The 27,365-nt window shown below is 42.0% G+C and overlaps 1 protein-coding gene across 5 annotated transcripts; it reads right to left on the bottom strand.

The window, feature by feature from the left end:
• Nucleotides 1-427: 427 nt before the first annotated feature.
• On the bottom strand, nucleotides 428-27,092 carry grid2ipa (glutamate receptor, ionotropic, delta 2 (Grid2) interacting protein, a). Of its 5 annotated transcripts, none has more exons than XM_008416787.2 (23): nucleotides 26,639-27,092; nucleotides 24,388-24,641; nucleotides 23,966-24,298; nucleotides 23,722-23,876; nucleotides 12,195-12,470; nucleotides 11,344-11,429; nucleotides 11,140-11,209; nucleotides 10,385-10,681; nucleotides 9,331-9,482; nucleotides 9,003-9,167; nucleotides 8,172-8,278; nucleotides 7,927-8,074; nucleotides 7,524-7,852; nucleotides 4,471-6,807; nucleotides 3,590-3,677; nucleotides 3,047-3,136; nucleotides 2,761-2,957; nucleotides 2,497-2,652; nucleotides 2,081-2,167; nucleotides 1,861-1,990; nucleotides 1,670-1,788; nucleotides 1,411-1,575; nucleotides 428-1,074 (listed from the first exon to the last, which is right to left on the bottom strand). In XM_008416787.2, exons 1-23 carry the CDS (start codon nucleotides 26,718-26,720, stop codon nucleotides 994-996), a joined length of 5,904 nt encoding a protein of 1,967 aa, XP_008415009.1. In that variant the 5' UTR covers nucleotides 26,721-27,092; the 3' UTR covers nucleotides 428-993. The 5 variants fall into 5 exon arrangements, with proteins under 5 accessions (XP_008415009.1, XP_008415010.1, XP_008415011.1 ...); XM_008416788.2 differs by having other exon boundaries at nucleotides 4,471-6,795; XM_008416789.2 differs by lacking the exon at nucleotides 9,003-9,167.
• Between the last annotated feature and the right edge of the window lie 273 nt (nucleotides 27,093-27,365).

Below are 27,365 nucleotides of genomic sequence, written 5' to 3'. Positions count from 1 at the left end.
TAGTGGAGTATTACTATGCTTGGCCCAGAAACACATTAAAATCCAGTTAAATACAACAAAATTAAAGAAATGTAGGGATAATGAGAAAACAACAGTGCTCCGACTTGCAGCACATACATATTTTACACTCTCATCCTGTACAGATACCACATTATACATCTCTATTACACATTAATGAGTGCAGTATCTAACAGTGCAGCACAGCTAAAACATTTGGAAATTGCACCACGCCCGATTTAAGACTCACACGGTTCCCACTTCTGCAATCTTCTCTCGGTATTCAGATTACAATTACATTATTTTCTATGAAACAAACAGCCAGTTGCAGCCTGTGCAGACATTACCTCCTATATAAAAGTTGTAATAATTAGAAGTTATCATCCAAAAGAAGAAAAGTCTGCAGACAGTGAGGTTAAGGTACACAAAAGCGAGTAAAACAGCCTTTAATCTGAGATTTAGTTAAGAAAACACTTGTTAAAGAGCTTATGTTACATTCAAAGTGGTGGGTGTCTGACAAAAGTAAAGAACAAGCTTCCGCAGCGTCTGTGATTTCTGAAGAACCCCAGAGTGCAGTGAACAAGTTTTGATTAAAGCTCATATCTATGTCAAGATTAAATATATAAATACATCTTATTTAAAGATTTGCTACAAATGTTCTATTTCATTGTCATTGTACCTGACTAATGGGTGATTATGGAAATGAAACTTAAACTAAGGTACATTACTGAGTATCTACCTTTCAGACAGTCAAGATATACCGAAAACTGAACAAAATTCTTGATCACAATCCCTTTTGTTCTCCCCGCAGAATGTAACGTGAACAACGCTAAGGTTTACAGGTTTAGCGTAGAAAATGTCCGACTTTAGTTTCTCTTTTTCATTTCACTTGTGTGCACATGTTTGTGCACGGTACACGTACCTCGGGTTTGCATGTGTGTGTAAAGTGCTTCAGCTGCTGCAATGTTCAGTCTAGTCTGCACATGTGAATGTGTGTTACCAGGCCTGAGGGGAGGCCATTCGAGGGCTCCTGGGGCTTTTTGGGATTTCTGCCGTTTGTTGATCGCTGAGAGCTCTCTGCAGTGAAAAAAAGCAAACAAAAATATCTGTTAGATTCATTCAATCATTGTATGTCTAATGGCATGAAAACAAATCCGTACTGCCTGAACTTTTTCACATTTCATTATGTTGCAGCCACAAACTATAATGTATATTTTGGGGATTTTGAGTAAAGGAATACATACCATTTGAATGCAATATACTGAAGTGATAAAAGGTGAAAAAGTTCAAGAAGTGCTTATGCCAGATACATGTGCAAAACAAACTACAAAAAAAAAAGGGAGAAGATATGATGCACCCAAGTTTAAATTCGGTAAACATCTAAATAGTTAATGCAAAACATGACTTCCTTACCTCAAACTTGTTCATAAACTCTGCAAAAATGCCAAAGAAAGTCTCTGCAGTGGTGGTTTTGCCATCTTCACCAAAGTACGAGGCTGTCTTGCTGAATTCTTCCATGGCTCTCTGCTGGAGCGATTCCAGGGACTGGATTGCTGGATGACTGTTTTCCAGGAAGTTCTGCACACATTAAAAGTTAAGGAACTAAAGCATCTCATTTCTCCAAAGTAGATAATAATTCACTCTGCTGCTTTCCGTTCTCTCTAAAGGATACACTCATGACGACCGCAAAGCGATCCTCTGCGGTTGCAGGGATCTTCTGACAAGCTGAGCGGATATCCTGTATCGTTGCGTGGATGTCGCTCACATCCGAAGTAATGGTCCTCTGGTTCACTGGAAAGGAGTGCGAGTTTGTGTGGAGAAGGGGTTTAAAATAAAAGTTGAACATCTAATGTGTTTTCCTACCTTTTGCTGCAAGGGGGACCATATTAAGGTCTTTGGAAAAGTCCAACACTTCCGGAAAGTGATGACATAATGACTTGACCAGGATGTGCAGAAACGTCGACTTCCCATCAACGGTTTTAGTAGTGCTCAGCTGAACAGGACATATGCAGGATGTTTGATGAATATGCCAAACGGACTCCGGGACTATAACAAACAATTTACGGCATACAAACTACAGTACCTCTGTCAGAAAGTTGATCTTGAAGCCTGTGGTCTTGTTGGTTTTAGGTTGGCTGTTATTTAAATAGTTCCCCATCGCCAGCACAAACTACATAAAAGATTAATGTCATGGGGGGAAAGTGGTATAAGAAATGCTTTTTCAGCTACATGGAACAAACTGAATATATCAACTGCGCTGTGCAAAATTCATGCTTTCCTTGAACATTTTACACTTAGCACAAAACTCAAAGTGTTTTATTGGGATTTCAGGCAATAGAAAAAATTCCAAGTAGGGCAAAATTGTACGGTGGAAGGTTAAGGATTTGTATTCCGAGTTACAGAGTCGTGAGTGGGAATGTTCTACTACCAAATGTACGAAAGTCTCACAAATGTGTAACACATTTGCTATTTTAATTCATTTCCTTGGAAGAAGGGCACCTCTAGTATCTTAGCTAGCTTCTTGCTCGTCTTCAGCTCCGTAGACGCCTTAATGATACAGTCAAACGCTCCCCTCAGCTCCTCTGTCTTCTCCTGAAGGGAACACTTGAAGAGGAGGCTCTGCAGACGGGTGTTATACTCTGGCACAGACAACATCTGACAGACATCAACAACAACCCTCGAATCATCACCATGGTGAAACTCTGTTCCTTCGCAGTTGCACGGCAACAACAACACTAGCTCCGCAACGTGCCGGGACTTTACCTGTAACATGAACTGGTCTGGCTCACTGAGTTTACCGGGGTCCTCTCTGTACGCTTCGTACTTTTTCACCTCCTCCGCATCAGGAGCGTACAGCAGCAGTTGTTTAATGTGAGCTGCTTCCAGTCTGTCTGCAGCCATGTTCACCAACACCTGACGCAGCTCTCCGGGAGAAAGCTTCAAGTGGGCTATCAGGATGGCTGTCAGATGACACAAAGCAGAGGTTGGATAGGAAACTAAAATGAGGGAACTGTAAATATTGGTATGTAGGGCACAATGCTGTACTTACAGGCATTATAAGCCTTCTTGTGGGACAGGATTTCTATAACATCTTTCTTCTTGAAGGTTTCCAGGTGTGGCAGAGGCTCTGGAGCGGGCACTACAAATTTGACAACATTTATGTTTATTTCTATTGGGACTAAATTTACAAATTAAATTTGAAGGGATGGGATATTTTTTCACTTAAGTAAGTTTTTGATTTAAAAAAAATACATGACATCAACATGTTTGAAAATGCTCATAGTGAGTTTCCACTGCTGTTTGCATAAATAATATTTCTTTAAGATGAAAGTGATAGCTGAATTATAGCTGAAGCCTGATTTGGATTTGGTCGCTCTTGGACTTTAAATTTAGCCTCCAAACCCAACAAATCAGGATTTACACTAAATAGTAGAGAGTTACCTAATGAAAGAAAACAAAAGCTCCTTATAATATTTGGCCTATAAAAATTATAGTTCATTCATTTAAATATCATAAATAATGGTAAATAATAGTCTGACCATAGACTCTTCAAATTTAAGCACAATAAGGACATCCTTTTACATCCACTCACATGACCCTTTCTGTGTCCCAAAGTGCAGCTCCAGGTCCAAATATTTCACCATGTTGTGAAGTTTTTCATAATCAGAAGTTTCCCCCAACTTCAAGAAGAAGAGAAAGAAAAAAATCTGCATTTGTCTTGCAGTGAGATTATCTAGCTTATCTGTGTTGATAAAGTATAAACAAGAGAATTTTAGAACCTGAAAGTAGAAGATAAAACATTTTGGTGTGTGCTACTGTGTATTTTAAGGTAAGCTCTCTCATTGAAAAACAACATCCTTCAAGGGTTGTTTGGCATTGGCCATGTGCACAGGGGACAAGTCTCACTCTTCAGTGGAAATGTTTGATGGTACATTGTGAAACTGGTCATATCCCTTTAACTCTTTTACATTTTGTCACATTTCAACCACAAACTTCAATGTATTTTGTTGGAACTTTAATATCACGCTATACAGTGTGCATAAAGCTAAAGGAAAGTAAAATTTGTCAAGTGGAGTACTCCCTCTTTACTCAAACTACTTTCAGAAGCCACATGATTAGTAAACAACCTACCACTGTCACCACCATTGCCCCAATATCAAGACCTAAAATCAACTGAGAACCTGTGTCAAGGTTTTAAAACTGATGTTCCCCAATGTCCTCCATCCAATCTAAGAGGGTTTGGGCTATTTTGCAAAAAGAAAACGTTCTAGCCTGTAAATGTGCACCTCCTTTTACTGCCACTTCATAATTATGAGCTACACAGTGTTGGTTTATCACAAAATATCCTAATAAGTTTGTAATTGTAATGTTCAAGGGGAAGGCCTTGAACACCTGATCCAAGCCATCTGGCATACTATTGTCCAAAAGGGAATATTCTATTTCTGTCACTTTTAGAAATGTCTCATAACTTACCTGTCCCCATATGGTCCCCTCTGAGTTCTCCACCTGCTCCCAGCGCAGTCTCTTCACACTCATATGGTGCGAGTCCATTCGTGACAGAGTGGGTCTTGGCAATGGCGGAGGAGAGCACGGTGGTGGAAGAGGTGGAGGAGGAGGCAGTCCCAAATTCTCTGTGGGATCAGACAAGGAGTGAGGGAGGGACTGGGGCTGACTCTGGTTGTGAGATTGCTTGTGGTGAGGTTGGGCTTGATGCTGTTGTTGGGACTGCAAGAGGTGGTGCGAGGGCTGTGACTGTGGCCGACCAGTTTGGGTGGCAGACTGGACCTGATGCTGTGACTGGTGGAGCTGGGGCACAGGCTGGAAGGTGGAGAGGGTGGGCTGGTGAGGCTGGAGGGGCTGAAAGGTGGAAAGAAGTGGCTGAGGCCTGTGGGGCTGCTGAGGAGGATGGATGACTTGAATCTGGTGTTGGTAATTCTGGGGAGGAGGAGGCTGCGGGGTCATGTGGTGGATGTGGTGGATCTGAGGTGTACTAGAATGGTGGTGAGTCTGCTGGATGGAATGGGGTCTTTGGGGAGAAGGTTTGGTTGGCTGGGGCTGGTGAATTTGCTGGATCTGCTGGTCTTTGAGTCTTCCCTGCAGTGACACATCTGCCTGATGATGACCTTTAACACTCCTGCGACTCTGATGGGACTGGCTGTCACGCGTAAACTGGACTGGGAGGGAGGCGGGCTCTTGCTGGATTTCATGCAGAAGTTCTGTGGAGGAGTGATGGGCTTTGGGTTGGTGTATTTGAGTGACTTGATGGAGAAGTTCTGTAGATGAGTGATGGGGCTTGGGTTGAAAGATCTGATGGAGCAGCTCACTTGAAGAATGGTGGGCTTGGCCTCGGTGCATCTGGTGAGCCTGGTGGAGAAGTTCAGTTGAGGAATGGTGAGGCTGCATTTGTTGCAATTGCTGAGACTGATGTAAAAGCTCAGCTGAGGAGTGATGGGCCTTGGCTTTGTGCATTTGGTGAAGCATTTCTGATGATGAGTAGAGAGCGTGGGCCTGCTGCATTTGTTGGAGCATCTCTGTGGACGAATGGTGGGTCTGTGATTGGTGCAACTGATGGAGCATCTCAGAGGAGGAGTGATGCGCTGGGCCTTGGTGTAGTATCTCTGTTGATGAGTGGTGGGGTTGGGGTTTCATGCCTTGATGACTTTGGTAGATTCCCTCTGCATACTGACCTTGCTGGCCAGGGTGGAGTGGCGGATGGGGTGATGGCTGATGTGGTGGAGGTGCTGAACGAGACAAGCGTCTGTGGTGGAGGCCCTGGTGGGCCAGTTGCTGCTGCTGTGCTTGTCGCATCATATAAAGGTGGTGGTTAGCATGCTGATGGGAGGTCTCTTGGGAGGGGAGCGGAGGTAAAGACTGGTGTGGTTGTTGGAGAGGAAGAGGTGAATGAGCCTTCTGTTGTGTTGGCTGAGCAGGCATCGACTGGTGACCCTGGTAAATCTGCTGCATCTCTTGATATGCTTGACGCTCCTCGTAAATTCGACGCTCCTCGTAGGCTTTTTGCTCCTGGTAGGCTTGAAGCTCTTTAAGGGCCTTCTGTTCTTTGTAGGCTTGATGCTGCTCGTGTGCTTTTTGTTCCTGGTAAGCCTGGTGCTGCTCATAGGCTTGTCTGTCTTGGTAGGCTTGCTGCTCTTCGTACATTTGCTGCTCTTCAAAAGCTTTTTGCTCTTCATAAGCCTTCTGCTCCTCATAAGCTTGTCTGTCTTTGAAGATTTTCTCCTTAATGGCCTGTTGTTCCTGATAAAGCTGTTGCTCCTCATAAGCTTTTTGCTCCTCATATGCCTGCCTCTCCTCAAAAGCCTGTTGTCTCTCCTGGTATGCTTTTAGCTCTTGTAAGGTAGCTTGAACATGTAGATCTTCTCTTGTAGGTAGGACTTTGTGCAAGGAATGGCGTTTTGGTGGTGGATTGCTTCGTGGAGGAGGTGGTGGAGGGGGCCCAGATTTCCGACGGATTGGCACGTATGCCCTTGGCATGTGCTCAGGGGAGTAGGTAATGGACTCCTGCTGTGGCTGGTGTTGAGGCTGACTCTGTAGGGGTGCAGGAGGAGGTAGAGGAGGCGGGTCATTGAACTGAACAGGTGGAGGTGGAGGTGGTGTCATTGGGGGAGGAGGAATGTGATCGGAGGAAGAGGAGTATGTGAGGGAGGAGGCGTTCTCTTCACCGCTGCTGCTTTGAACATCACTCGGGCTGCTTAGCTCTGGAGCTACGAATCCTCCGCTTTCCTCCTCATCCACACCGAGCTCATCTTCATTATCTTCATCTTCCTCATCTGGGAAGTCCATCTGCACAACATCCTGACATTAACACCAAGTACACACCATTAGACCTTCAATGTCAAAGTGGAACTTGATCTGACAACTGTTCAATACATAACTGCACCAAAAACAATTTCTTTCTGATACTAGTTTATGAGTGTAGGCTGGATGTTCCCTTAAACCTTCAAATATTTTGTTCAAAAATATTTCATTCAAATATTCCTTCATTTATCAGGGGTTAAAAGTGGCACAGTAATGTTTTCACATGTTTGGCTCTTCATATAGCCTGTTAACACAAGACCATTAAATTGATCATTAAATAGTGTCAAAATCATATTCACTTTTTCCACATCTATCCATCCATTTTCTTACACCCTTGGGCCTTAGTGGGGTCGGGAGGTTGCTGGTGCCCATCTCCAGCTAACGTTCTGGGCGAGAGGCCTTTTTCCAAATAGTTATTTTTATTAAAAACAGACTTAAGTGCTTAATTTCTAATGAAATTATTTAATATTTTTATTATATTTTTATCATTAACAAGAAATTTCAGAATTAATTTTGCAATTCATTTATTTGCTTAATAGTGGCAATTTTGGCCCCGCAGGCTGTGCTAATTCTGCACATTGGTGGGTTAAGGAGTTGGGTCCAAATTTTTAAATAAAGACAAATAAAATGTTAGTTGAGAGATGACTGTGGTATTGATCTATGATTTATCAGGGATGCCATTCAATTTACAAAGGTCCTTGTGTTGACCGTACCTCTTCGTAATCATTGTCAGGGGTCAGGAAGTCATCCACGATGGCCACCCTCTGTCCCAGCTGCTCACTCAGAGCATCCAGAAAGCGATCTGTGTCTTCTGAACGAGGAGGTTTGGAGAAGGTGTACCGCCGTTTGTTGTTGCGGTGAACAGGCGGGCTGCATGGAAAGTCGGGTTCCAGAGGTGACGGAGGGGGACTGTCCAGGCTGATGTAGGGGTTAGACTCCCCACTGGTCTGACTCGTCAACCCTGGTGGGTAGAACTGGCCTGAGGGTGGACTGGGTAGAGGATCTGGCCATGAGGGATGGGGCGAGGAACCTTTGCGGGCCCCTGAGACAAAAGACAGCTATAATTTATCTTATCTTTTATTGGACAAAATTACATAATACTCAAATTGTGGGTACCTGTGTTGGCATTCGCTGTAGGAGACCCTGTGCGGGATAAAGGTTCCAGGTCCAGCAAACTTTCAGGACCAGGAGGAGGGCGACTTTTCAAAGACTTGGACCTCTTGGCTGAGTACATATTCTCCAGTTCAGCATACACAGCTGACAGCTGTTATGGAGGCACATACAGATGGACTACAGTAAGACGTTTTGAATAAAACCTAAACAGTCTATATTTTACAATAAAATCTGGCATTGGTACACACATTGGTGAGGTTGTTGGGCGTCTCAGGAAGAGACGTTCCATCTCCTGACTGTCTCTCTCCGGGGGCCAACCGCATACCACTGTCCTGTCCTGGCTCTGCACGCACGCCTACGTCAATACATTTATTAGAATAACTTTAATACAACCCATATGCCCTGGTAGTGTTACTAAATTTACAAACTTCGGGGTAATTCTTGAACCATTTCAGCAAGACATTGCAGGTGAACAAATCCCAGTTTTAGATAAAGCAACTCTGACAACATAGAAGGTTCAAATAAAAAAAACTATAACTAAAAACAATGGTAAATATGAACTAAATTAAGCCACAATGAACACATAAAAAATTAATGGTACAACAAAAATAAGCATTCAGTCTTCTTTAGTTCATTTGATTAGGCTGGGGAACTGTCTAATAAAATATTGTTGGCAGTGGGGGAAGCAGTACAACAAACTCTTCTCAGAAAAGAAAGAATCTTTTGCACTAAAGATGACTGAATCCTTTAAAATAAACCAGAAGGTATTTCAACAACATCGGTTTAAGGGTGTGTACACCTAGCAACCAGGTTGTTGCACCTTTGAACTTTTTGCTTCTATTGCTGTTAATATATTTGTTTTTAAGAATTGTAGCTCATTTATGTTACAATAATGACGATACTAGTTTTGAAATAACCTCATGATTTTTATTTTTTTAATGTCACAAAAGCCTGGCATTCTACACATGGGTATGTGCAAATTTTGTTAACAGAGATAATGACATTAAAGACAACTGACACTGTTTAAGTGGTCTCAGTGTTAGTTTTGTTCCTGATGCAGAGATATTGAATGTCAGTACCCATGCCCAAGTGTGTGCCAATGACCAGGTCATCAGAGCTACGTCCCCTAACACTACTCCTGTATGTGGTCCCTGTCACCCTCATGGAGCTGCTACGGCGATGGGGCTCAGGGGCAGCAGACTCGGGCTCCGGAGGAGGAGGGGGAGGAGGAGGAGGTGGCGGAACTGGAACACACATACAGGTCATGCAGAGGAAGAGGAAACAAAGTTTGAAGGGTCGCAGCAGTTCAGCAAACCACTGATTTAGCTCAAGATCCCCATCACATTCTCAAGACAGTCCTCAATGAGTCACATAGACGTTTAATTGTTGCGATAAATGTGCACAAACCTGGTGCTTTGTATCCAAGAAATCGTGAAATTTTGTTCTGGCAGTGTTCTTGTTCCTCATAGGTCAGCAGCTGGTAAACAAACTGCCAGATCACCTGTTTGGCCGGAGTATCGAGCACTGGGAACACATCCACAATCAGCGTGTCGACGTTCCTGTGACCATGGAAACACGGGCAGGGTGTAAACAATCATCTGGCTGTCCAATTAACAGTCACATTGATTAAGAGAAAAACAAGGAAAGCTTAGCTTAAGTTTAGGGCCGGACCATGCAGACATGTGAGCTAAGACAGACATAACAAGTGTCAGAAATATCTGAATTCTCCGAATTTCAAAAATAGAATTCCCTGCCTTATTTCAAATTGATTAATATGCTCAAAATTTAGATGTTAACGAGAGATGTTACCCAGTAGGTGGAATGTGAAGTGTTTATTATTATTATTATTATTATTATTATTATTATTATTATTATTATTATTATTAAATCTGTAGAAATAAGGATTTTAAAACAACATCTAAATAAAACAAAACACAAAACTTAAAACATTAATAGAATAAAATGGAATATTGTAGTTTAAGAGATGCGGACGAGATGATAATAAAAAGTATGGTGGTCAGAAAACATAAATCTCAGCAACAGTAAGGAGGAACAAGATGTAACAAAAACCTTTAATTAGGAAATATTACATAAAACCAAAAAAGTGAAAATTTAATATAAAAAACACCTGAAAGAAAAGACAAAAATATGTTTTAAAAAAATAGAGCAACAAACGACAATGTTCCCCTCCGATCTTCCTTCATTTTTGTGCTAATAAATGCTGTGGTCTAACATTTTTTTGTGTTGTCTTCTGTTTTTTGTTTTCCTTTGTGTGCCCACAGTTTACACCTTAGGACCACAGCTGAAAAGCCCATAAACATCTCTCAAACTTTTACTCTACCATTGTTGATGACATTTAATTTTAAATGTATTTATTGTTCTGGATCACTTATACTAATTTGTCTAATTTCTAACTCCTTTTTATCTCTCAACTCATGATCTCCTCGCCCTTTTAGCTCACCTGTGTTGGAAGAAGTTCTCCAAAGCCTTACAGATGGTATACCTCTCCTGGATGGTCAGCAGGTGTTCCAGCTGTTGCCCAAAGGTGCGTCCCTGAACCCTGATGCTGGGAGGCAGGATGTCAGCCACCCACTGCAGGGAACTGAGCACCGGAGAGCGTGCACGCTCAGTGGGAACGCTGCCTCCTGCAAGGTCCTGCTCAGCCAGAGGAAAAGTAGGAGGACCCTCCTCCACAACCAGGGTGGGCATGGCTCCGCTTCCTTGAAGCATGGACACAACTTTTTCATGAGAAGAGGTCCTGCAGAAATTGATATTGTGCACAAAAGAACAAATGCAGAAACATTAGGAAATTGTTTTTGAATAGCACAGATTTAGACAGGAAAAATAGTCTCCCAAATCACAACATACTGAAGGAAAAGCAGCAGATGATTTTGCTTTATTTATGCTTGAAATAGCAACAGAGTACTGACGTTCTCTGTTCTCCCAGAAGACTCTTCTACAATCTTTTATCTGTGTTCTTTTTATCTCTTGTCTTTAAAGGTGAGCTATTGTTAGGCACAAATAGGAATATGTAGTGTTGTAGCTGTAACACCTACAAACAGGAAATCTTCGACAGTCAGGCAACATGCTGACATATTTTACACAGTCGATCTTTTGTGGCTTTTTTCTTACTCATTCTGAGGTAAAGTTATTTATGTACAACAGGCTGTTGGTGCACACGGATAACATCTATGAAATGAATACAGGAACTCAAACCTCATGTCCAGCCCATTCAGAAACAGGATCCGATCTCCTGGTTTCAAACCGGCCTTGTCTGCAGGACTTCCTGCAGAGTAAAACAACATGCAAGTGGGATACGATTCTCAAGCGGCCACTGCTCAATGGATGTGCAGCCTCATGAATGTGTCACCGAGTTCTGTGAACTGTTGTTTGCAACGGAAAACAAACACTGAGGCCTACCGGGGATCACAGAGTCAATCCACACTGGAGCGTGGCCTCTCAGGGTGAAGCCAAAACTCATGTTGCCCTTACAAACTCTGACGGTCCTGCAGAAATGGATTTCAGAATAGAAAAATCAACATTTTATACATTATCTGTTGCTACTATGTTGTCTGCAATGTCTCTAGGGAATCAAAACTAAATTGAAATGCTATCAAATGAAAAAATGTGCACCTATTCACCTGCCTTAACAGTTGTCACAGTGGTGAAGTTGGATCAAAGTGCAAATCACAGTTTTTACATCATTTCCTTATCAAACCAGACATTATATTTTAACATCCACAATGCGTACTTCTACTGAAGCATAGGCAGTAGGTTCCTTGGCAGAGCYTAATGATGCCACAGCCTTAGAAGGTTTTACTAAGATGGCTTTTAGCCTGTAGTTTTCAAAAGACGGTGACAGGATGTTTACAGGGGAGGTCTCTGTATTTGAAAGTTTTCTTTAAAATGTCTCCAAATTTAGTTTATATTCTGGAACAACGTGATTGAGAAGAAATGCAGGAGAACATTGACACTGCTAAAAAGGGATGGTGTTATCACCACAGGATGTAATTTTTACTGTAGTTTGCTTTTTTTCTCACTCTTCAATGGTTCACATTATCAAACTAACTTTTAACACCAAACGAATATAGCCTGGATTGATACAAAAAGCTGATTTCAAATCATGATCTGCTTTAATAATGGAGGGGGGGGGGAGCTGTCCAAACTAATGACCTTTTATTACAGCTTAATAAGCTATAATTATGCCTTTTTATAAACTTTCCTCCTTTGCTAATTGCCCCCGAAGGCCCAAATTGTCACTTGATGCAAACCTGCAGTTGGTGGTGGTGCCACCCGAGTGGCCAGCTATGAGGGAGGTGGTCTTGCGCATGCCTCTGGCAGGGGGCACCACACCTTCTTCTGCGTGGGTGCGTGGCACTGAGCTGGCGCGGGTGGAGACGAGCAGACGCTCAGGGTGGTCCTCGCTCCGGCTGCGGCGGAGGTGGCTGCGGCTGGGGTCACTGAAGCTGCGGCCCTTCAGCCTGCTCATCAGGCTCTGGGAGACCACCTCATCGAAACGCTCCCGGTGCTTTTTGGGAATGAAGATCCTGGCAAACATTGCGGAACCACGCAAAAAAAATAAAACAATCACAAACGGACTGGGGAAAAGCTCACTTTATCGTTTCAGCACAAATCCCCGCTTAAGTCCAAGTTACTGCAAACAAATCACTCCAGGGCTTCACCAGAAACAGATCAGTCCACATGCTTTACAGAAGGAAGGAAAATGGTCCAACATTTGAATAAGAGTGCCTGCGCTTGCAGGAGGGGAGCTTTGTTGTAAGATCACAGCAGCTGTAGGTAAGAGTGCTCAGAATCGGTGACAGCTCACAGCTATTAAACAAAAAAGGAGGGAGCTCGGTGAATGAGCTACCTCTGGGAGACAGCACTTCTCTCCTCCCTTATGGTGTTTTTCCTCCTCTTATTATTCAACATTTGGCTCCTCTTAAAGAAGAGAAAACTAATAACTGAAGCAATAAGAGTGTATTATAGTCTGTGATTTTGCGTGTTTCTGTGAGCCAACTCGTATCTTGTATCCTGTGCAAAGAAAGGGTATTTATACGTAGTGTTAAAATATGGGTTATAAAATGGAAAGAGATAAGAGAAGTTTGCAACTAATTATTTCCAATACAGAACAAAGCTTAGTGAAGGAATCATATTGTTCAGATCAAATTTAAGACAGTTTCCTCCCTGCAGGACAGTTTATCATCTCACGACAACTGAAATAAAGAAAAGTTTCTTGCAAACGGATTCAAGGTCAAGTGAAGTCTGCTTCCATTAAACATCTCCAACGCTCAGTTGTGTGCTGCATGGGTTTTCCTTCAGCAGTTACCTACAAGGGAATTAACAACATGTAACAAAATGAGAGAAATTCACTTTAAATAGATGAAGAATTACCACAAACTGTGATGAGAAGTGGTTTAGGGCATATATGTTTTCAGTAAATGAAGGGCAAACATTCCTTTTTAGTTCTTTTTATCTCTGCGTGCTATCTTTCCTGTTCCACCTGAAAAATTGTGCTGCCTCGATCATAAGCGCGACTCGCTCTCCTCTTCTATCTGTGTCTCTTTGTCTCTTGGGTGCTTCAGTTGTGCAGAGGAGAAAAGAGAGCTTTTGGTTTTGCATTAATTCCAGTGTGCCTCCATTATACACGGCACAACTCATTATTCAGGCTCAGCAATGAAGTAGAAATCTCTAAACGAGTACTTCTGAAAACTTTGTGATAAATTAAATATGTTCTCTCCAGAGATGCAGCTGATTCAGTGCTTGATTACCTCTTATCTGTAATAGCACAGAAACGTAAAAGTAAGATATTTTCCTTATCAGTGTACCCACCATTCATAACTACAGATTACAGCAACACTCTTCAGTGTGGAATTTGTTACTATGTGGAGAAGACACAAAGTTAGCCATTTGGTTGTGACATGTTTAAAATGAAGTCAGAGGACCTACAGAGATGTTTAAAGTTATTCCGGCTGCAACGCAGTGAGCAAAAGCAAGACTTAAAACAGATGTCAAGTAGGCTGAAGGTTTACAAAAATGTTATCTGTTTGAGCTTTCAACTTTTTCTGTTGTGGAAGATGCTGGTCATTGAAATGTTGAGCTAAAAGGGTTTCTATTTGTGTCAAGATGACTAAGAACTGCAGTCAAAAATATTTTGACTGCAGTTCTTATATCTTCTGTTGTTTAAAGAGAAATAAAACTAACATGTTTAGGTATTTTTAACAACACAAAATCTCATTTTCAGTCAAATCTAGAAGATTTATGCAAATAGGCATACACTAACAGACAATTGATAACGCAGAGTATGTTGCTCACCAGTTCTAAAAGGCCGCTTAAAACTGAGCATCATCAAAAATAACAAATCCCACTGTGAAACACAGTAGTGACACGATGATGCTTTTGCCATACACAATGGGCAAATATTACTAAGTTAAGATAAGGGATTCTGATAGAGTTCTACCATAAAAGACGGACTGCAAAGTTCCAAAATTTTGATTGTTGTGCTTTTAATGCTCCTGTCAGATTAGGTCAACACATTCATCCTCTGATCACCTATAAGCAAAAAAGCTTTCCTGCAACTTTTGCAATTTTCTCTTTCCACACTTTCTGTCAGTCTGCAGACTCACAACGTCAAATACAATCATCGAGGGAATCCTTAAATAACAGCTGATTCACCAGGGTATTTTTTTTCCAGCTGATTGACAGCTACAGTCTCCTCAGCCTCACTCAGCAGCCGACAGCCTCACCATAATTACACACGGCATTTTTAGGATGTAATCTGCCATAGGTACCGTTTGATAACTGCAGGATGATGCTCTCTGTTGTGTGAAAGCAAAACCTTGTAATTTACAAGCTAAGCGAGCTCATGTAAGTAGGTGACAGTGATTAAGTGTTTTGTGCACTCTTGCAGAAAAACAGTCAACACTTCCCCGATGGGCTAGTCGTCTGTCACACCCCGCTACAAGCCCATCTTCATGACCTGTTTTTATGTAATAAGAGGAAGTTTTCTTGATCTCAGTGAAAGACGCATTTGAAGGGACAGAAGCTGCTGAATCTGAAGGAACCATGAGAGCAGAAAGAGAGAGACAGCAGAGAACCGGAGCTCTTTCTAGGCCAAGGTCATGTAACTATTGGAAATATATCTGTGACGCCTGTAGTTTACAGTTTATGTAGGCCATGTAACTTTCCTGAAAAACATATCACTGCTGTCAAATCATTGGTTAAATGATGGACAGGTTGAAAGAAACTGAATGAGTTCATTTGATGGGTGAATTAATTTCTTCCTCTTGCTCAAAGCACTGAACCTTGCTCTACCTTTTTTTACTAAAAATGTAAAATTGTTGCAACAACAAATTATAATGTCTGGTTTCATGATTAACTAATGCTTTGTTTCTATTAGCTTTGTAAATAAGCATTAAATTGGAAAAATAAACATTCAACCTTGATCATGTAAAATGGTCATCCATTAGATATTTCTGTGACAGGTTACTTGGAAAGCATAAAAAAAGTTATTTCTGTCCTACCATTACAAACGTAAATGTCGAGTTTGTTAAATGTTTTTTGTGCCTTGGTCGGATTAGACAAAGATTGTGTTTGCAGACAACAAACAATCATAAGGTGGGTTCAGTGTGAAATGAAGGATAAATATGCAGAAGTGTGTTCATTGTCAAGTACGGCAGGGGATCTGCGATGCTGCAGGCCAGTTTCTCTTCCAGAGAATTTGAGAACATTTTGTTATTACTAAGTATTAAAATCGGGGCTGCTAATAAATTAGAAGCATGAAACTAAGGAAGTTGACTTGTACGTTTTGATTTGACCTGAAAAAATATCCCTTTTAAACGTTAGTGAATTCTTTCACTAAAGTTGGATGTAGGCTCCGGGATGCCCTAAATTATAAGGAGGCCGAGAAGAGTCTATAATTGGGTCTGAGGGAGGGGTGGATCAAGGACACAATGCACAGAGGGATGAATGACAACTGCAATCAGCTGGGAAGCACATTGCAAGACCAATTATTAGCAGACCCACTTCTGATCAGCCAGTTTGACAGCTGGGCCAAGCATGAGTGTGCATATGAATGGCACATTATAAGGCCCAAAGATGTCAATCCTAAGGAGTGAAAATAATAATAAAAAAAGTAAAAAATCTTTCAAAGTATAGAGATCAGAACTTTTTCTATTTTAGAGTTTTTCTAGAATGACCAAGTTTTCTTCCTGCAGATTTAAAAACACTAATTGCTTTCAGGCACGGTGTACGTTTACAGATATACAGAGAAGTGTGAAGTGCATCATCGAAACATGCTTAATTAATGTCATTGCAGAACAGTAGTCAGCTAACCTTAAATACACCCCACAACAAAGCACAAAAAAGCACAGTCGACATTTCTGAGATCAAAGTAAAAGCCGCCATACCTAAAGTGTCTAGAAAGGCTCCTGTCCCTTCCCATGGCTCCTCGGGGCTATGAGGAAGTGCTTGAATTTAGTCGAGCAATGCAAATGCCTCGTTCATATCACAGTGACTCTCCATACGGTTGAAACAACTCTCCCGGACAAAGGAGGAAGATAAGGCAAAGGAGAAACGGGAAGGTGTCCTGGATCTGAAAAGCACTCGCTGCAGGCTTGGGAAGCAGCCAAATGAAGAAAGAGAGAAGCTGGGACTCAGGGAGGGAGAAAACCAGAAGAGCGGCTGTAGTTCACATCCTTCCAGACCTCCAAAACATCCTCATGCAGCATCTTGAGCTGTTGTCCACCTTTATGTCGGGGGCAGCTCTCTTCACGTTGTCCCATTTTTAGGTGCTCTAACTGAAAGGCAAGGGTCAGGATCAACACAGGCTGACCCTCTCGCTAACAGCTGAAAGCTAATCCTCCCCATTAGGTTGTCCATCATTCCGCAGTCAGAGGTAGTAAGTGACAAATCATCCAGCCCCTCAGAGGAGGAACGAAAGAATGAGATGAACAGAAGTGGGGAGGGAGAGATGAAAGAAGTGGAAAAGAGAAAGTCGTCCCTGTGGACTTCCGTAGGCAGGTCGGCACAATGACTGGATCAGTGCAGGAAACAGTAACATTCGCAATCAGACACACAGGAGCGTTGACAGATTTCTCTGCCTCTTCATTCTGTTGAATGCAATCACATTTTTTGAAAAGAAAAGAATGAAAAACAAACATTTGGAGTGCTTTGGATATATCCATAATCCCAACGCAGAGATTGGATGCATTATGTGCAAAAACTGCTTTCCTCGAGGGATACTTCAAAATTTTTTAGATGTAGTCATAACAACCATCTATCCTGTGCTAATGGCTTCTCCTCGAGTCTCAGAACGTGGTTTAAAAACTGACTGTCTACACAGGGTAATCTGAGTGTCTCTTCTTTCTTAGATCATGAATCTGAGTTTCTCAGATTACTCCAAGTCCTCTTATGATCAGGCAATAAGCCGCTGTGACATCGTCTTCCTTGAAATCCCTTACGACATCAAGCTGAGATCTGACTCTGACAGAAAGCAAAACGGAGCCGGTGAACACACGAAGAAGTTTTGTCCAACCTGACTGCCCTCAAGACGTTCAATTGTAATAAATAGCTAAAGTTTTTCTTGACGTTGACACTTTTTGCTTTGTCCTCTGGCCTCTATTCCCTGGATGTGTTCATCATCGCTCCAGCAACCCAGTGTTTCTTGTTTATTTACATTTTTTAAAGGAAGTTGTTTCATGGGAGGAAATTTTAAAAAATCAGTCTTAATGATTATTACATTTTGAATCTGATTTATATATGAACATTACTATAGTTTATTGTAACTTGTCAACATGACCCCACATACAGACACACTGTCAGAATAAAGCATAAATGTCCCTATATATTCATGAAATTCATCGCAAGGTAATGAAACTATCAGAAAAGCTCCTAGGTCTTTCAAGCTTGCCTCCTTTGCCACTGCAGGTACCCTAAGCTGTATGAGTCCAATGATCGGTGACCTTTGAGCTCAGCCACAATTTAAGAATTGACACCAGCGAGTGACTCAGAAACCTAAAAGAGAATTTATTCAAAGAAGTAGGCTGCTTAAAAATAGAAAGCATCCTGTGGGAGGCAGCGGCAGACGGAGCACAGCACGGCCCAGCTGGTCAGGCCATATGAGACATGAAAACAAAAAGTAAAACTTCATATAAGCTGTTAAACACACCTCACGTCTTTTGATACGAGACCTCCTGCAGAGGTCGACGGGAGAGCTTTGACAGCTGTGTGCAGAGCGCGTCACTGCAGACTGTCACAGGGAGAGACAGCGATTGAGGGGAAGATGTTGACAGACCGTGATGCACGGCTACGGATAGGCCACAGCGGGGAAAATTAGAGAGCGATTCGGTGACAGTAACAAACACCAAAAACTTACATCCCAGGCACTCAGATGGTGATGAAGCACCCCAATAATCTTTAATTCACTACCCTGGAGTTGGGTTATTTGATATGCTGGGGAGTAATTTGTAGATTTAATCAGACACAGCATATTGAGACTATCAAGCTGACAGATCTGCGATGCCGTGCTTTGATGCAGAAGAGCTGTAACCAAATTTTGACATTACTTTATCTGACTGTTCAAACTGACAATATATTATTTACCTCAGTTTAGTATGCCAACAGTGGTGATATTTTACCAGTTTAGCATGCTTAGAAAATTTGCTTTTAAGAGAGTTTTTCGTCAAAGTTTGAGGTGAGAGGTGTTATTTTTCCAATGAAGACAAATCTGACCCAGTCATTATAAGTTTTACCATGTATCTTTTTATATGGAGTTAATGATTAAGTCCTTTCACTAACTCTGAGTGCTTTTCCAATAGAAAGTCACAGTATCCTGGCTAAAAGCTTGCATGTTTAAATCTGTCTCTTTCCTGGACAAATTCATTAACACAGTTGTTGCTCCCACTTTGTGTTTTTCTTTCATTGACACTAACCCAGTGACAACCCTTCAACTTTGTGTTTAAATCTATCTCTTTGCTTAGTGTATTCATTGTCAAAGTTATTACTGCAATTAACCATGACTGGTCTTTAGTGAAGTACTACTGGCTGATTACATCTCTGTTTAGCTGTGTCTTTTTCCTGGAAGGATTAATCAATATATCCATTAATACCATTGACTATAGCCACTTTCAGATCACTGTACAGTAATAAACGCACTTGCACCAATACTCCTTTACCGACTGCTTTGTCATGCACATCAAGCATGCCAACCCAGCGAGATCATGAGCCGTTTGTGCTTTTATAACATGCAGCTGAGGTTGCTGAACCAAAGGCCTTGAACTCACAACAGCATTAACGAGAACAATATGTGCCAAAAATGCCTGAGTGGCCTGTTGTTGCCATTAACTCTGCATCATCTTTAATGACATAAAAAGTAACATTGGACCAGTCATTTTGTGGAGTTTTTGTCAACCCACCCGTTTGCATAACATGGTTACAGCGTAGGTTTGTTCCTGTAAGAAACCAGTCGTCCTTCTCTAATGGACGTGATCAGACCTGTCTGTGCCTTGAATTTATATCAGTGTGAAATTTTTTACTTTGTGAATAAACTGAATGGATTGGAAAAACAAGATGAAAATTGGGCAATATGCATATTCATCTCTCTTAAAAAGCTGTGTGATCATTTTCTCTGTAAATTTCATGAAAATCTCAGGTATAAAGTGATTAACAAATCAACAAACATCCTCCCCAGTTTCACGTTTTTAAGTAAACAAGCGGACCTGAAAGATGCCTTTAAAATGTGTAAGTAGCCCCCAAGAAACTGAGATTTTTCATCTTAAGCATTTTTCTAAATACAATTCGGAGGAAACAATTTACATCAACACAACACCCTGAGGCAAGGCTGGTGGCCAGCCTGGAAGCCCAACCCCCTGCAGACTACAGCTCTCCTGAGTTTCTACTGGAAAAGTTTGCTCATTTGGAGCATTTAGCAAAATCTGCACACCCTGTTTGAAATTGGGACAACTGGGACAAACACATGCATTGGGGAAAATATGGCTCATTAGTTCCTGCCCATTTGAACAAAACAAATCAACTCACAATTCTTTTCAGAACTAAACTGTCTGGATATACTTTTGATTTCTCTACAGATGGTCTGGGTCTCACATAGGGAGAGTTTCTGTATGTTCTACTTCATGTGCCAAAAAAACAGCCAAAGCGGAAAAAAAACACAGGGAGGAAAAAGAATCCCAGCACCACTTATGCATAATTAAATCATATGCAAAATGAAGAATGGAAAGAATATTCACAGGCAGCTTTATGAGGAAGAGGATAGCACATTGTGAGAAACTGACACAACAAATACTATGTCCTCTAGCTCAAGACAGAAACTGATTACCCTCCAAAAAAAAAAATCAACCATAAAAATAGCAATAAAGGCTTTTTTTTTTAATGACAAGCCACAAACCGCCTCATGAACATAGAGCTTAGACAGCAAACTTCACCATGGGTTGCATTTAGCAGCTTGAAAAACTGAAACCAAGCCACGCCAAACTGTTTTCCAGCACTCACCTGAGGCAGCAGTCCATAATTTCCCTCAGCAAGGAACTTCAAAGCGAGTACGTCTGCATGTGTGTGTGAGGAGCATCTGCATGATTCCCTGCATTCATACGTGTGTACATCTCAAGCACCAGCAGCAAACTGGCTGCAGCAGCTATGAGCTGTCTGCTGAGGAGGGAATATGAACATCCAGTGATGAGATCCACAAAAATAATAAAATAATAAAAAAAGGAGAAAAAAAAAACCAGATTGAGCGTTTCACAGAGCGAGAATCTCAGCTGACAGGGAGAAACAGGGAAGAAAGAAATCAACTGAGAGAAAGTCAAAGTGAGAGCGAAGAAGACAGAGTGAGGCGAAGTGACACACACACAGACACACACATTAAAAAAAAATGCAAACGTGAGCAGTGGTGTTGTGTTTAGGGGGTTTGGTTTTCTAATCAGTGCTGAGGAAGAAGAAATGCAATACACGGCAGAGATTTTCTAATCGTACTGTACAGTTCCCGAAAGGTGAGAACGGATGGGTGACATTCAAGTATACGAGGATGAGAGTGAGTGGTTGATATTTGGGCAAACTCATCCATTGGAGAGCTTGATTTCCCAGTCAAATCACGAAGGGGTGGAGTGAGTCTAAATTATTTATTTCATTGTGGATTTAAGCGGGCTTTGCTGCCTCAGTGAGCTCCACTGTCGTGTAAGTCTATACTATTATGGGAAGCACTATGCTAGACAGTTCAGGAGTATGAAACTAGAGACAACAGAACATCCCTCAGTTCAGTTTGTTGGAAATGTTTCTGGCATTTTATTCACTTCACAGTCAGTTGATTATTTGTTCACAGAAACAGTGGATTGGCTGGAAAGAAATCCACCATTAGAGGAATTTGTCTGCTTTTGTCACATATTTACAACCAAAACCGTTTTTGCTTTACTCATACAAACTATTCCCAATAAATGAAGCTGGGTTGAAAATCAAATGTTTGTCCTGCTATGTTTTAGTTGTGCACATTTTATATTATATAACATGGCTTTCATGGAACGACTGGGCAGTTATGACGGCATAACTCTTTGAATGTGAAAGAAAAGCATTACTAGTGATCCTCTTATGACTGCTGCCCAGGGCGAGTCTTTTCTTCTGCCTCCCCACACACAACCCAACAAACACCCAATCCAATCAAATCAATTCTGCCCCATACAGATGGATAGAAAAACACAGAGACAATCAGAGGTTTAACTACACTCATCTATGAAATGAATGCATTGTCTTGGACTTTTAATGCTGCATTTGAATGGTTAGAACCTTAGTGCTGTTCTGGCTTCACAACTGTACATATGCTGACACCTTTTGTTAAAACCTCAGTTCAAAAAAAGATAGCAACTCAACCTTTTTTTTTCCGAAAAGATCTCAAAGGTAAAATTAGGGTTATTTTTAGATTAGGTTTATAGGACATGTACGAATTTACAAACCAGAAAAGGAATGAAGGAATGAAAGAAGTGGAGGCTGACAAACTCAAATGTCTGGCTGGAGGCCAGACATTTGAGTTTTCGAGAGGCGTTGGGGGGGCTGCACAGTGGTGCAGTTGGTAGAACTGTTGCATTGCAGCAAGAAGGTTCTGGGTTTGATTCCTGGCCCCGGTCTTTCTGCATGGAGTTTGCATGTTCTCCCTGTGCATGCGTGGGTTTTCTCTGGGTACTCCGGTTTCCTCCCACAGTCCAAAAACATGACTGTCAGGTTAATTGGCCTCTCCAAATTGTTGCTAGGTGTGAGTGTGTGTGTGTGCATGGTTGTGTGTCCTGTGTGTCTCTGTGCTGCCCTGCGACAGAGTGGCGACCTGTCCAGGGTGAACCCTGCCTCTCGCCCGAAACGTTGACTGGAGATAGGCACCGGCAGCCCTCCGGACCCCACTAAGGGACAAGGGTGTTCAGAAAATGGATGGATGGATGGATGGATGGATGGATGGATGGATGGATGGATGGATGGATGGATGGATGGATGGATGGATGGATGGATGGATGNTGGATGGATGGATGGATGGATGGATGGATGGATGGATGGATGGATGGATGGATGGATGGATGGATGGATGGATGGATGGATGGATGGATGGGAGGCGTTGGGGGTGGTGGCACTAGGGGTGATTGGTCTTTTGGTCCATTATTTATTTATTTTTTGTATTTCCAAAGACCTCTTCTGACGCATAATAACATGTACTAAAATTATTATTATCACTGATCATGCACTTTTTCACGAAAATTGGCCGATTATGATCGGTGACCGATCGATCGGCACACCACTAGTTTCAACTAAAGTCGTAAGGGTAGAAAAGAGGTGAGGGCTTTAATGTTTTTTTATCTTTATTTTTTATTTATTTATTATTCTTTTTCCGTATTTCTTTCTCTTTTTACTGTTTATTCAATGTTGTTTGACTCTGTTTTGTTTTTAATGATGCAAAGCACTTTGAAATGCCTTGCTGCTGAAATGTGCTGTACAAATAAAATTTGATTGATTGATTGATACATGTCAGATAACAGAAACGTTGAACGTTGTCGTTTCTGCTTCAGCACGGAGTAGCGGTTTAAGCAGAGAGGAGTTTATTCTAGAGGCATTTATTCCAGCGTTAAGTAAATATATCTTGAAGGGGAATAGCACTTTAATAAAAGTTCAACAAGGATATTCATTTAGAATTAAAAATAACTCGTCCTGAACTATCATGATAGATATAATGTATGTAATATCCAATCAAGCTGCTCCTGTCTAATAAAAGTGTGTCATGGTTTGCAGAGTATGCAGTTAAATTTGTTTCACAATTATTAAATTTAAAAATTAAAAAAAACTCATTTAAGTAAATTATCAAAACATTTGCAATTGTAATCATTTATTTTTTTAAACTAAAAGTTTTGTTTAAAAAACTTTTAAATTAAATAACTCATTTTTGTCTTGTGAACTTAAAAAGTTATTTGTAAAACAAACTTTTATTTGCACGCATCAGGAATCTTTTGTTGCGATGCTTAGGCCCTGCCCACGACGTCATGTGAGAATCGCAAGCAAAACTTTGAATCACAAACAAAAACTTTGAATAGCAAGAAAAGATTTGTGATATGTGCAAAAAAAAAAAAAGCTTTTTACTAATAATTTTTTCACTTTGTGAGACAAAAATGTGTGTTTTTAATTTAAATAAAAGTTTTTTAAGCCAAACTTTTTTTTGTTAAAAAAAATGTTACTTAAAAATGTTTTGATCACAATTTTATTTAATTGAGGTAACTTTTTTTTTTTTATAGAATAGTTGCGAAACACGTAAGCAACTACCTGACGCTGTCGATCAGCTGCTGATGGTCTTCTGTGATCAAAATGTCAGGCAAGGCTTCGGCCAGAACCTCCACATCCCTGTCGGAAGCGTACTGCTTGAGCACCTCGAACAGCTGCTCCTTCACGTCAGGCTCCTCTCCGAGAACCTCCTCCACCTGATTCAATAAAGACGGTGTTAAAACGACTCACGATGACGGAATGAAACCGGAGCCATGTGAGCGAAAAGAAGTAGCTTCACGCTCACCTTTTTGTTGAACTCCATAGCCTTGTGAGCTCGGCTCTCCCTGATGCTGTCTCCGCTCTGCGACAGTACCCGCATGCTGCTGCTCAGCCGCTTGTTCCGGCGGGCCATGCTGAGCACTCCCAGTCGGAGGGGTCGGCCCTGCGCCGCCTTGATCATGGCTGCTGCCGTTTCGTGATGCTTCACCGGGATGCCGTTGACCTCCATGACGTAGTCGTTGACTTTGAGGCCGCTGCGTGCAGCCGGACCGCCAGGCATGCTCTCCTCCACCATCAGAGGGCTGTCTCCCACGATGGTGAAGCCAAAACGGCCATCTGGGCCTGGCGTGATGTCAATCTTAGGAACGGTATGTTAAAAAATTTGCCAAATTATTCCGGATTCTACAAAGCGGAGGCTAAATCTGAAATATTTAGGCATCAGCTGACCTGTTCGATCCGTGAAACGACGCCGATACTGGGGGGTACKGTCTTGAGGGTCTGAGCCAGAGCGATCAGAGCTGGTGTGCTGAGGTTGGTCACATCCTGGCCCTCGATGTCCACCACCTGGTCACCTGGCTGCAAGCCGGCAAGGAAGGCACTGCTGCCTTCCACTACGGACAGGATGTAGCTGGGCCCAGTGCCTCCGAGCCTGAAGCCAAAGGCYTCTGGCCAGTTCTGGTTGGTGGCAGGGAGACCAAGGTCTAAAGAACACACAGGAGTTGGAGAGGCTCAAAGTAACATGTTGCTGGAATGATTGACACATAGTGTTTACAAACAAATTTCAACCCCTTAAAACTTTTCAAATGTTGTWTTATTTCATATTTTTATGATCTGTTGTATCTTATTTTATTTTGTTTTATTGACCAACACAGATAAGTGCAGAATTGTGAAGCAGTAGAAAAGGAATACATCATTTTTCATTTCCTTTTACAAAGGAAAATAAGTGTGGTGTATGTTAGTAGTCAACCCTCTTTCCTTTAATGCCCGTTAATCTAACACAGAACCCTAAGAAGTCACCTAACTGGTGATGCGTTCAGTGTGTGATTTGCTCTTAGTATMTAAGTCCAGCCATCCCGGGAAGGCTCAGCGAACAAAAAGCATCGTGAAAACCAAAGGCCACGGCAGAGAGTTCAGGGGTGAAGTGAGGGAGAAGCGTAAAGCCGAGTTAGGTGATAAAACAACATCCCAAGCTTGTAATGTCTCACTGAGCTCTTTTCAATCCATCATTAAAACTGGGAAGAGAACTGGAAGGCTTGTCCATTCACCTACAGTATGTGAAATGTTCCCAGGAAGAGTATCGTTTATCAAAGAACCACAAGCTTATTGCAACTCTGGAAGAGCTGCACAGATCCACAGAATAATCTGCTAAAAGGACAACAGTAGTTGTGCACAGAACACTAAAACAAACCAGGTTTCCAGGTTCATTATCATCATTGTTGTTATTTTTACGTTGAAACATGGCAGCCTCATGCCTTGGGGGATACATTTTGGGGGGCAGCAGAGATGGGGGAAGTTGGTCAAYTGATGGAGATAAGGTGGAGCWAACTACACAACAATCCTGGGAAAAAAATCAAAAACTTGTTTAAAGCTGCAAAAGGGACAAAAAGGGACATTATCAGCTTTCTTGGGTTGTGTTCCTTTAAGAAAATGTCTGCTCGCAATAAAACCATAAAGAAGGCCTGCTAATTAAGCTCTGATTAGCCTAGAGGGGTGTGAGTCGGCACACAGGTCTTTTTGTTGGAACGACCAAAAAACATTTTGTAAGTCGAACAAATCACAGCGAGAGGAGACGTTTAACAGAGAAGGAGGTTATTTGTGACTGTTGGTATCTGGACCACATGTTGAACCGCTGGCCTTCCCCTGGTCACTGGCCTCATTCTGCTGCTGTACAAAGTGTCCCAAAAGAGTCTTCACTTCATCTGTACAGGACATTAATCTGGGTACATTTAAAAATATGCAGGATGTGGTGCAGCACAGTGAACATGCAGTACATTTTACAGCAATTTTTGTATTAAAGGAGTACATCAAACCCTAGTCTTTTGTGCACTTGTTTTTTTTTTTTTTGTTTTTGTCTTGTAGGTTTTCTTAAAATAAACCAGACTGCAGTTCAAATGATGTCTTTGAGATTTTTTTGAATTTCGTAAATTAATCGCCTAAGTAAAGTGAAAGTAGTCAGACAATTTGAATTCGAAACAAGAGAGCTGCATAAGTGTAAAATGGCATGCAGTTGTTTTATTTCTTTTAAAAGTTTTAGCAGGTCAGACATGAAAACTGACACAAAAAAAGAAAGAAAAAAACGGTGCAGCAATTTCTCCTAAAAGTCAAGTAGAAAAAGAGTCTGAATTGTAAATGATGTCATTTCTGCTCAAGGGCAAATCAGATCTCAGTGGCACGCCAGGCTTCAGACCGACTGTATGAAACATAAATCAAAGAATCAGTGATGGAGCAACTGCTGTCAGCTCACCAAAGAGAATCAGAAGAAAACTGAATTAAAATAGATAAGGACATCATGGACGGATCCTCTCTTTGCCTTCTCGTAACACTGAGCGGTACTGTCAGGGCTTGTCTTCTGTGTTCTCCACCCTTCGTCCCAGRTACACACTCTACTGTAGCTCCTCTTCATCTTCMGTCTTGCAAACGAAGCCCTTCAGGAATACCGTCATACAAAAAAAGATCAAATGAGAGAAACAAGACTTACAGAAATCTTTGGCGGCGCTCCGGGTCCCAGACTTGCTCTGGCGCAGGGAGAAGCGGCCCTTTCTGCTCAGGAAGCGCCTCATCCTTGCCCGGCTTGCGGCAGGGCACGTTCCAGCCAGCCTTTCCTCACACCCCCCGACTAGGGGGTCGACGCAGCCAGGGAGTGCCCCACGGACACCCYCAAGCTGCTCCTCCACCTGACCTGACTCACCTCCTCCCCGAAGCCTCTACCCCACCTACACGGATGCTGCTCCCCACCCCCAGAAGGTCACATTTGTGGCTTGTGAGGGCCAATTCTTCCCTCTGCTCTGAATCAGCAAAGGAGCTGAGAGCGTCTGAGAGCCGGGCTCTCCATCCTGGGTGAGGCTGTCCGACCTCAGCCTCGGTCCAAACCCTCTGGCTGAGCGGCGAGCATGAAACTGGGACACAGTAACTTGCTCCTGAAATGGTTCATTGCAAGGAAAGGTACTGCGAAGCCCCATTTTTCTATAAATACCTTCGCCTCTCTTTCTCTCTCCCACCCTCTCTCACTGTCTCCCTCTGTTGCTCGTGTGGATGAAGCCCTCTCAGAGGGCTGAGGAGTGACCCAGAAACTGAGCCGCGAAGCAGAACAGCCAGGGATGGTTCTGATTATAGCGTCTAGTACTGGAGCACCAGTTGGAGCCGTCGCCTCTGCAAGACGGGCTTCAAGGTTACAAGCACCAACTGGAGCAACAAATATTTTTCCC

The sequence above is a fragment of the Poecilia reticulata genome, linkage group LG8, assembly GCF_000633615.1.
Source record: "Poecilia reticulata strain Guanapo linkage group LG8, Guppy_female_1.0+MT, whole genome shotgun sequence".
In the NCBI taxonomy this organism is placed as follows: Eukaryota; Metazoa; Chordata; class Actinopteri; order Cyprinodontiformes; family Poeciliidae; genus Poecilia; species Poecilia reticulata.
This window is presented reverse-complemented; position numbering and strand designations above follow the sequence as displayed.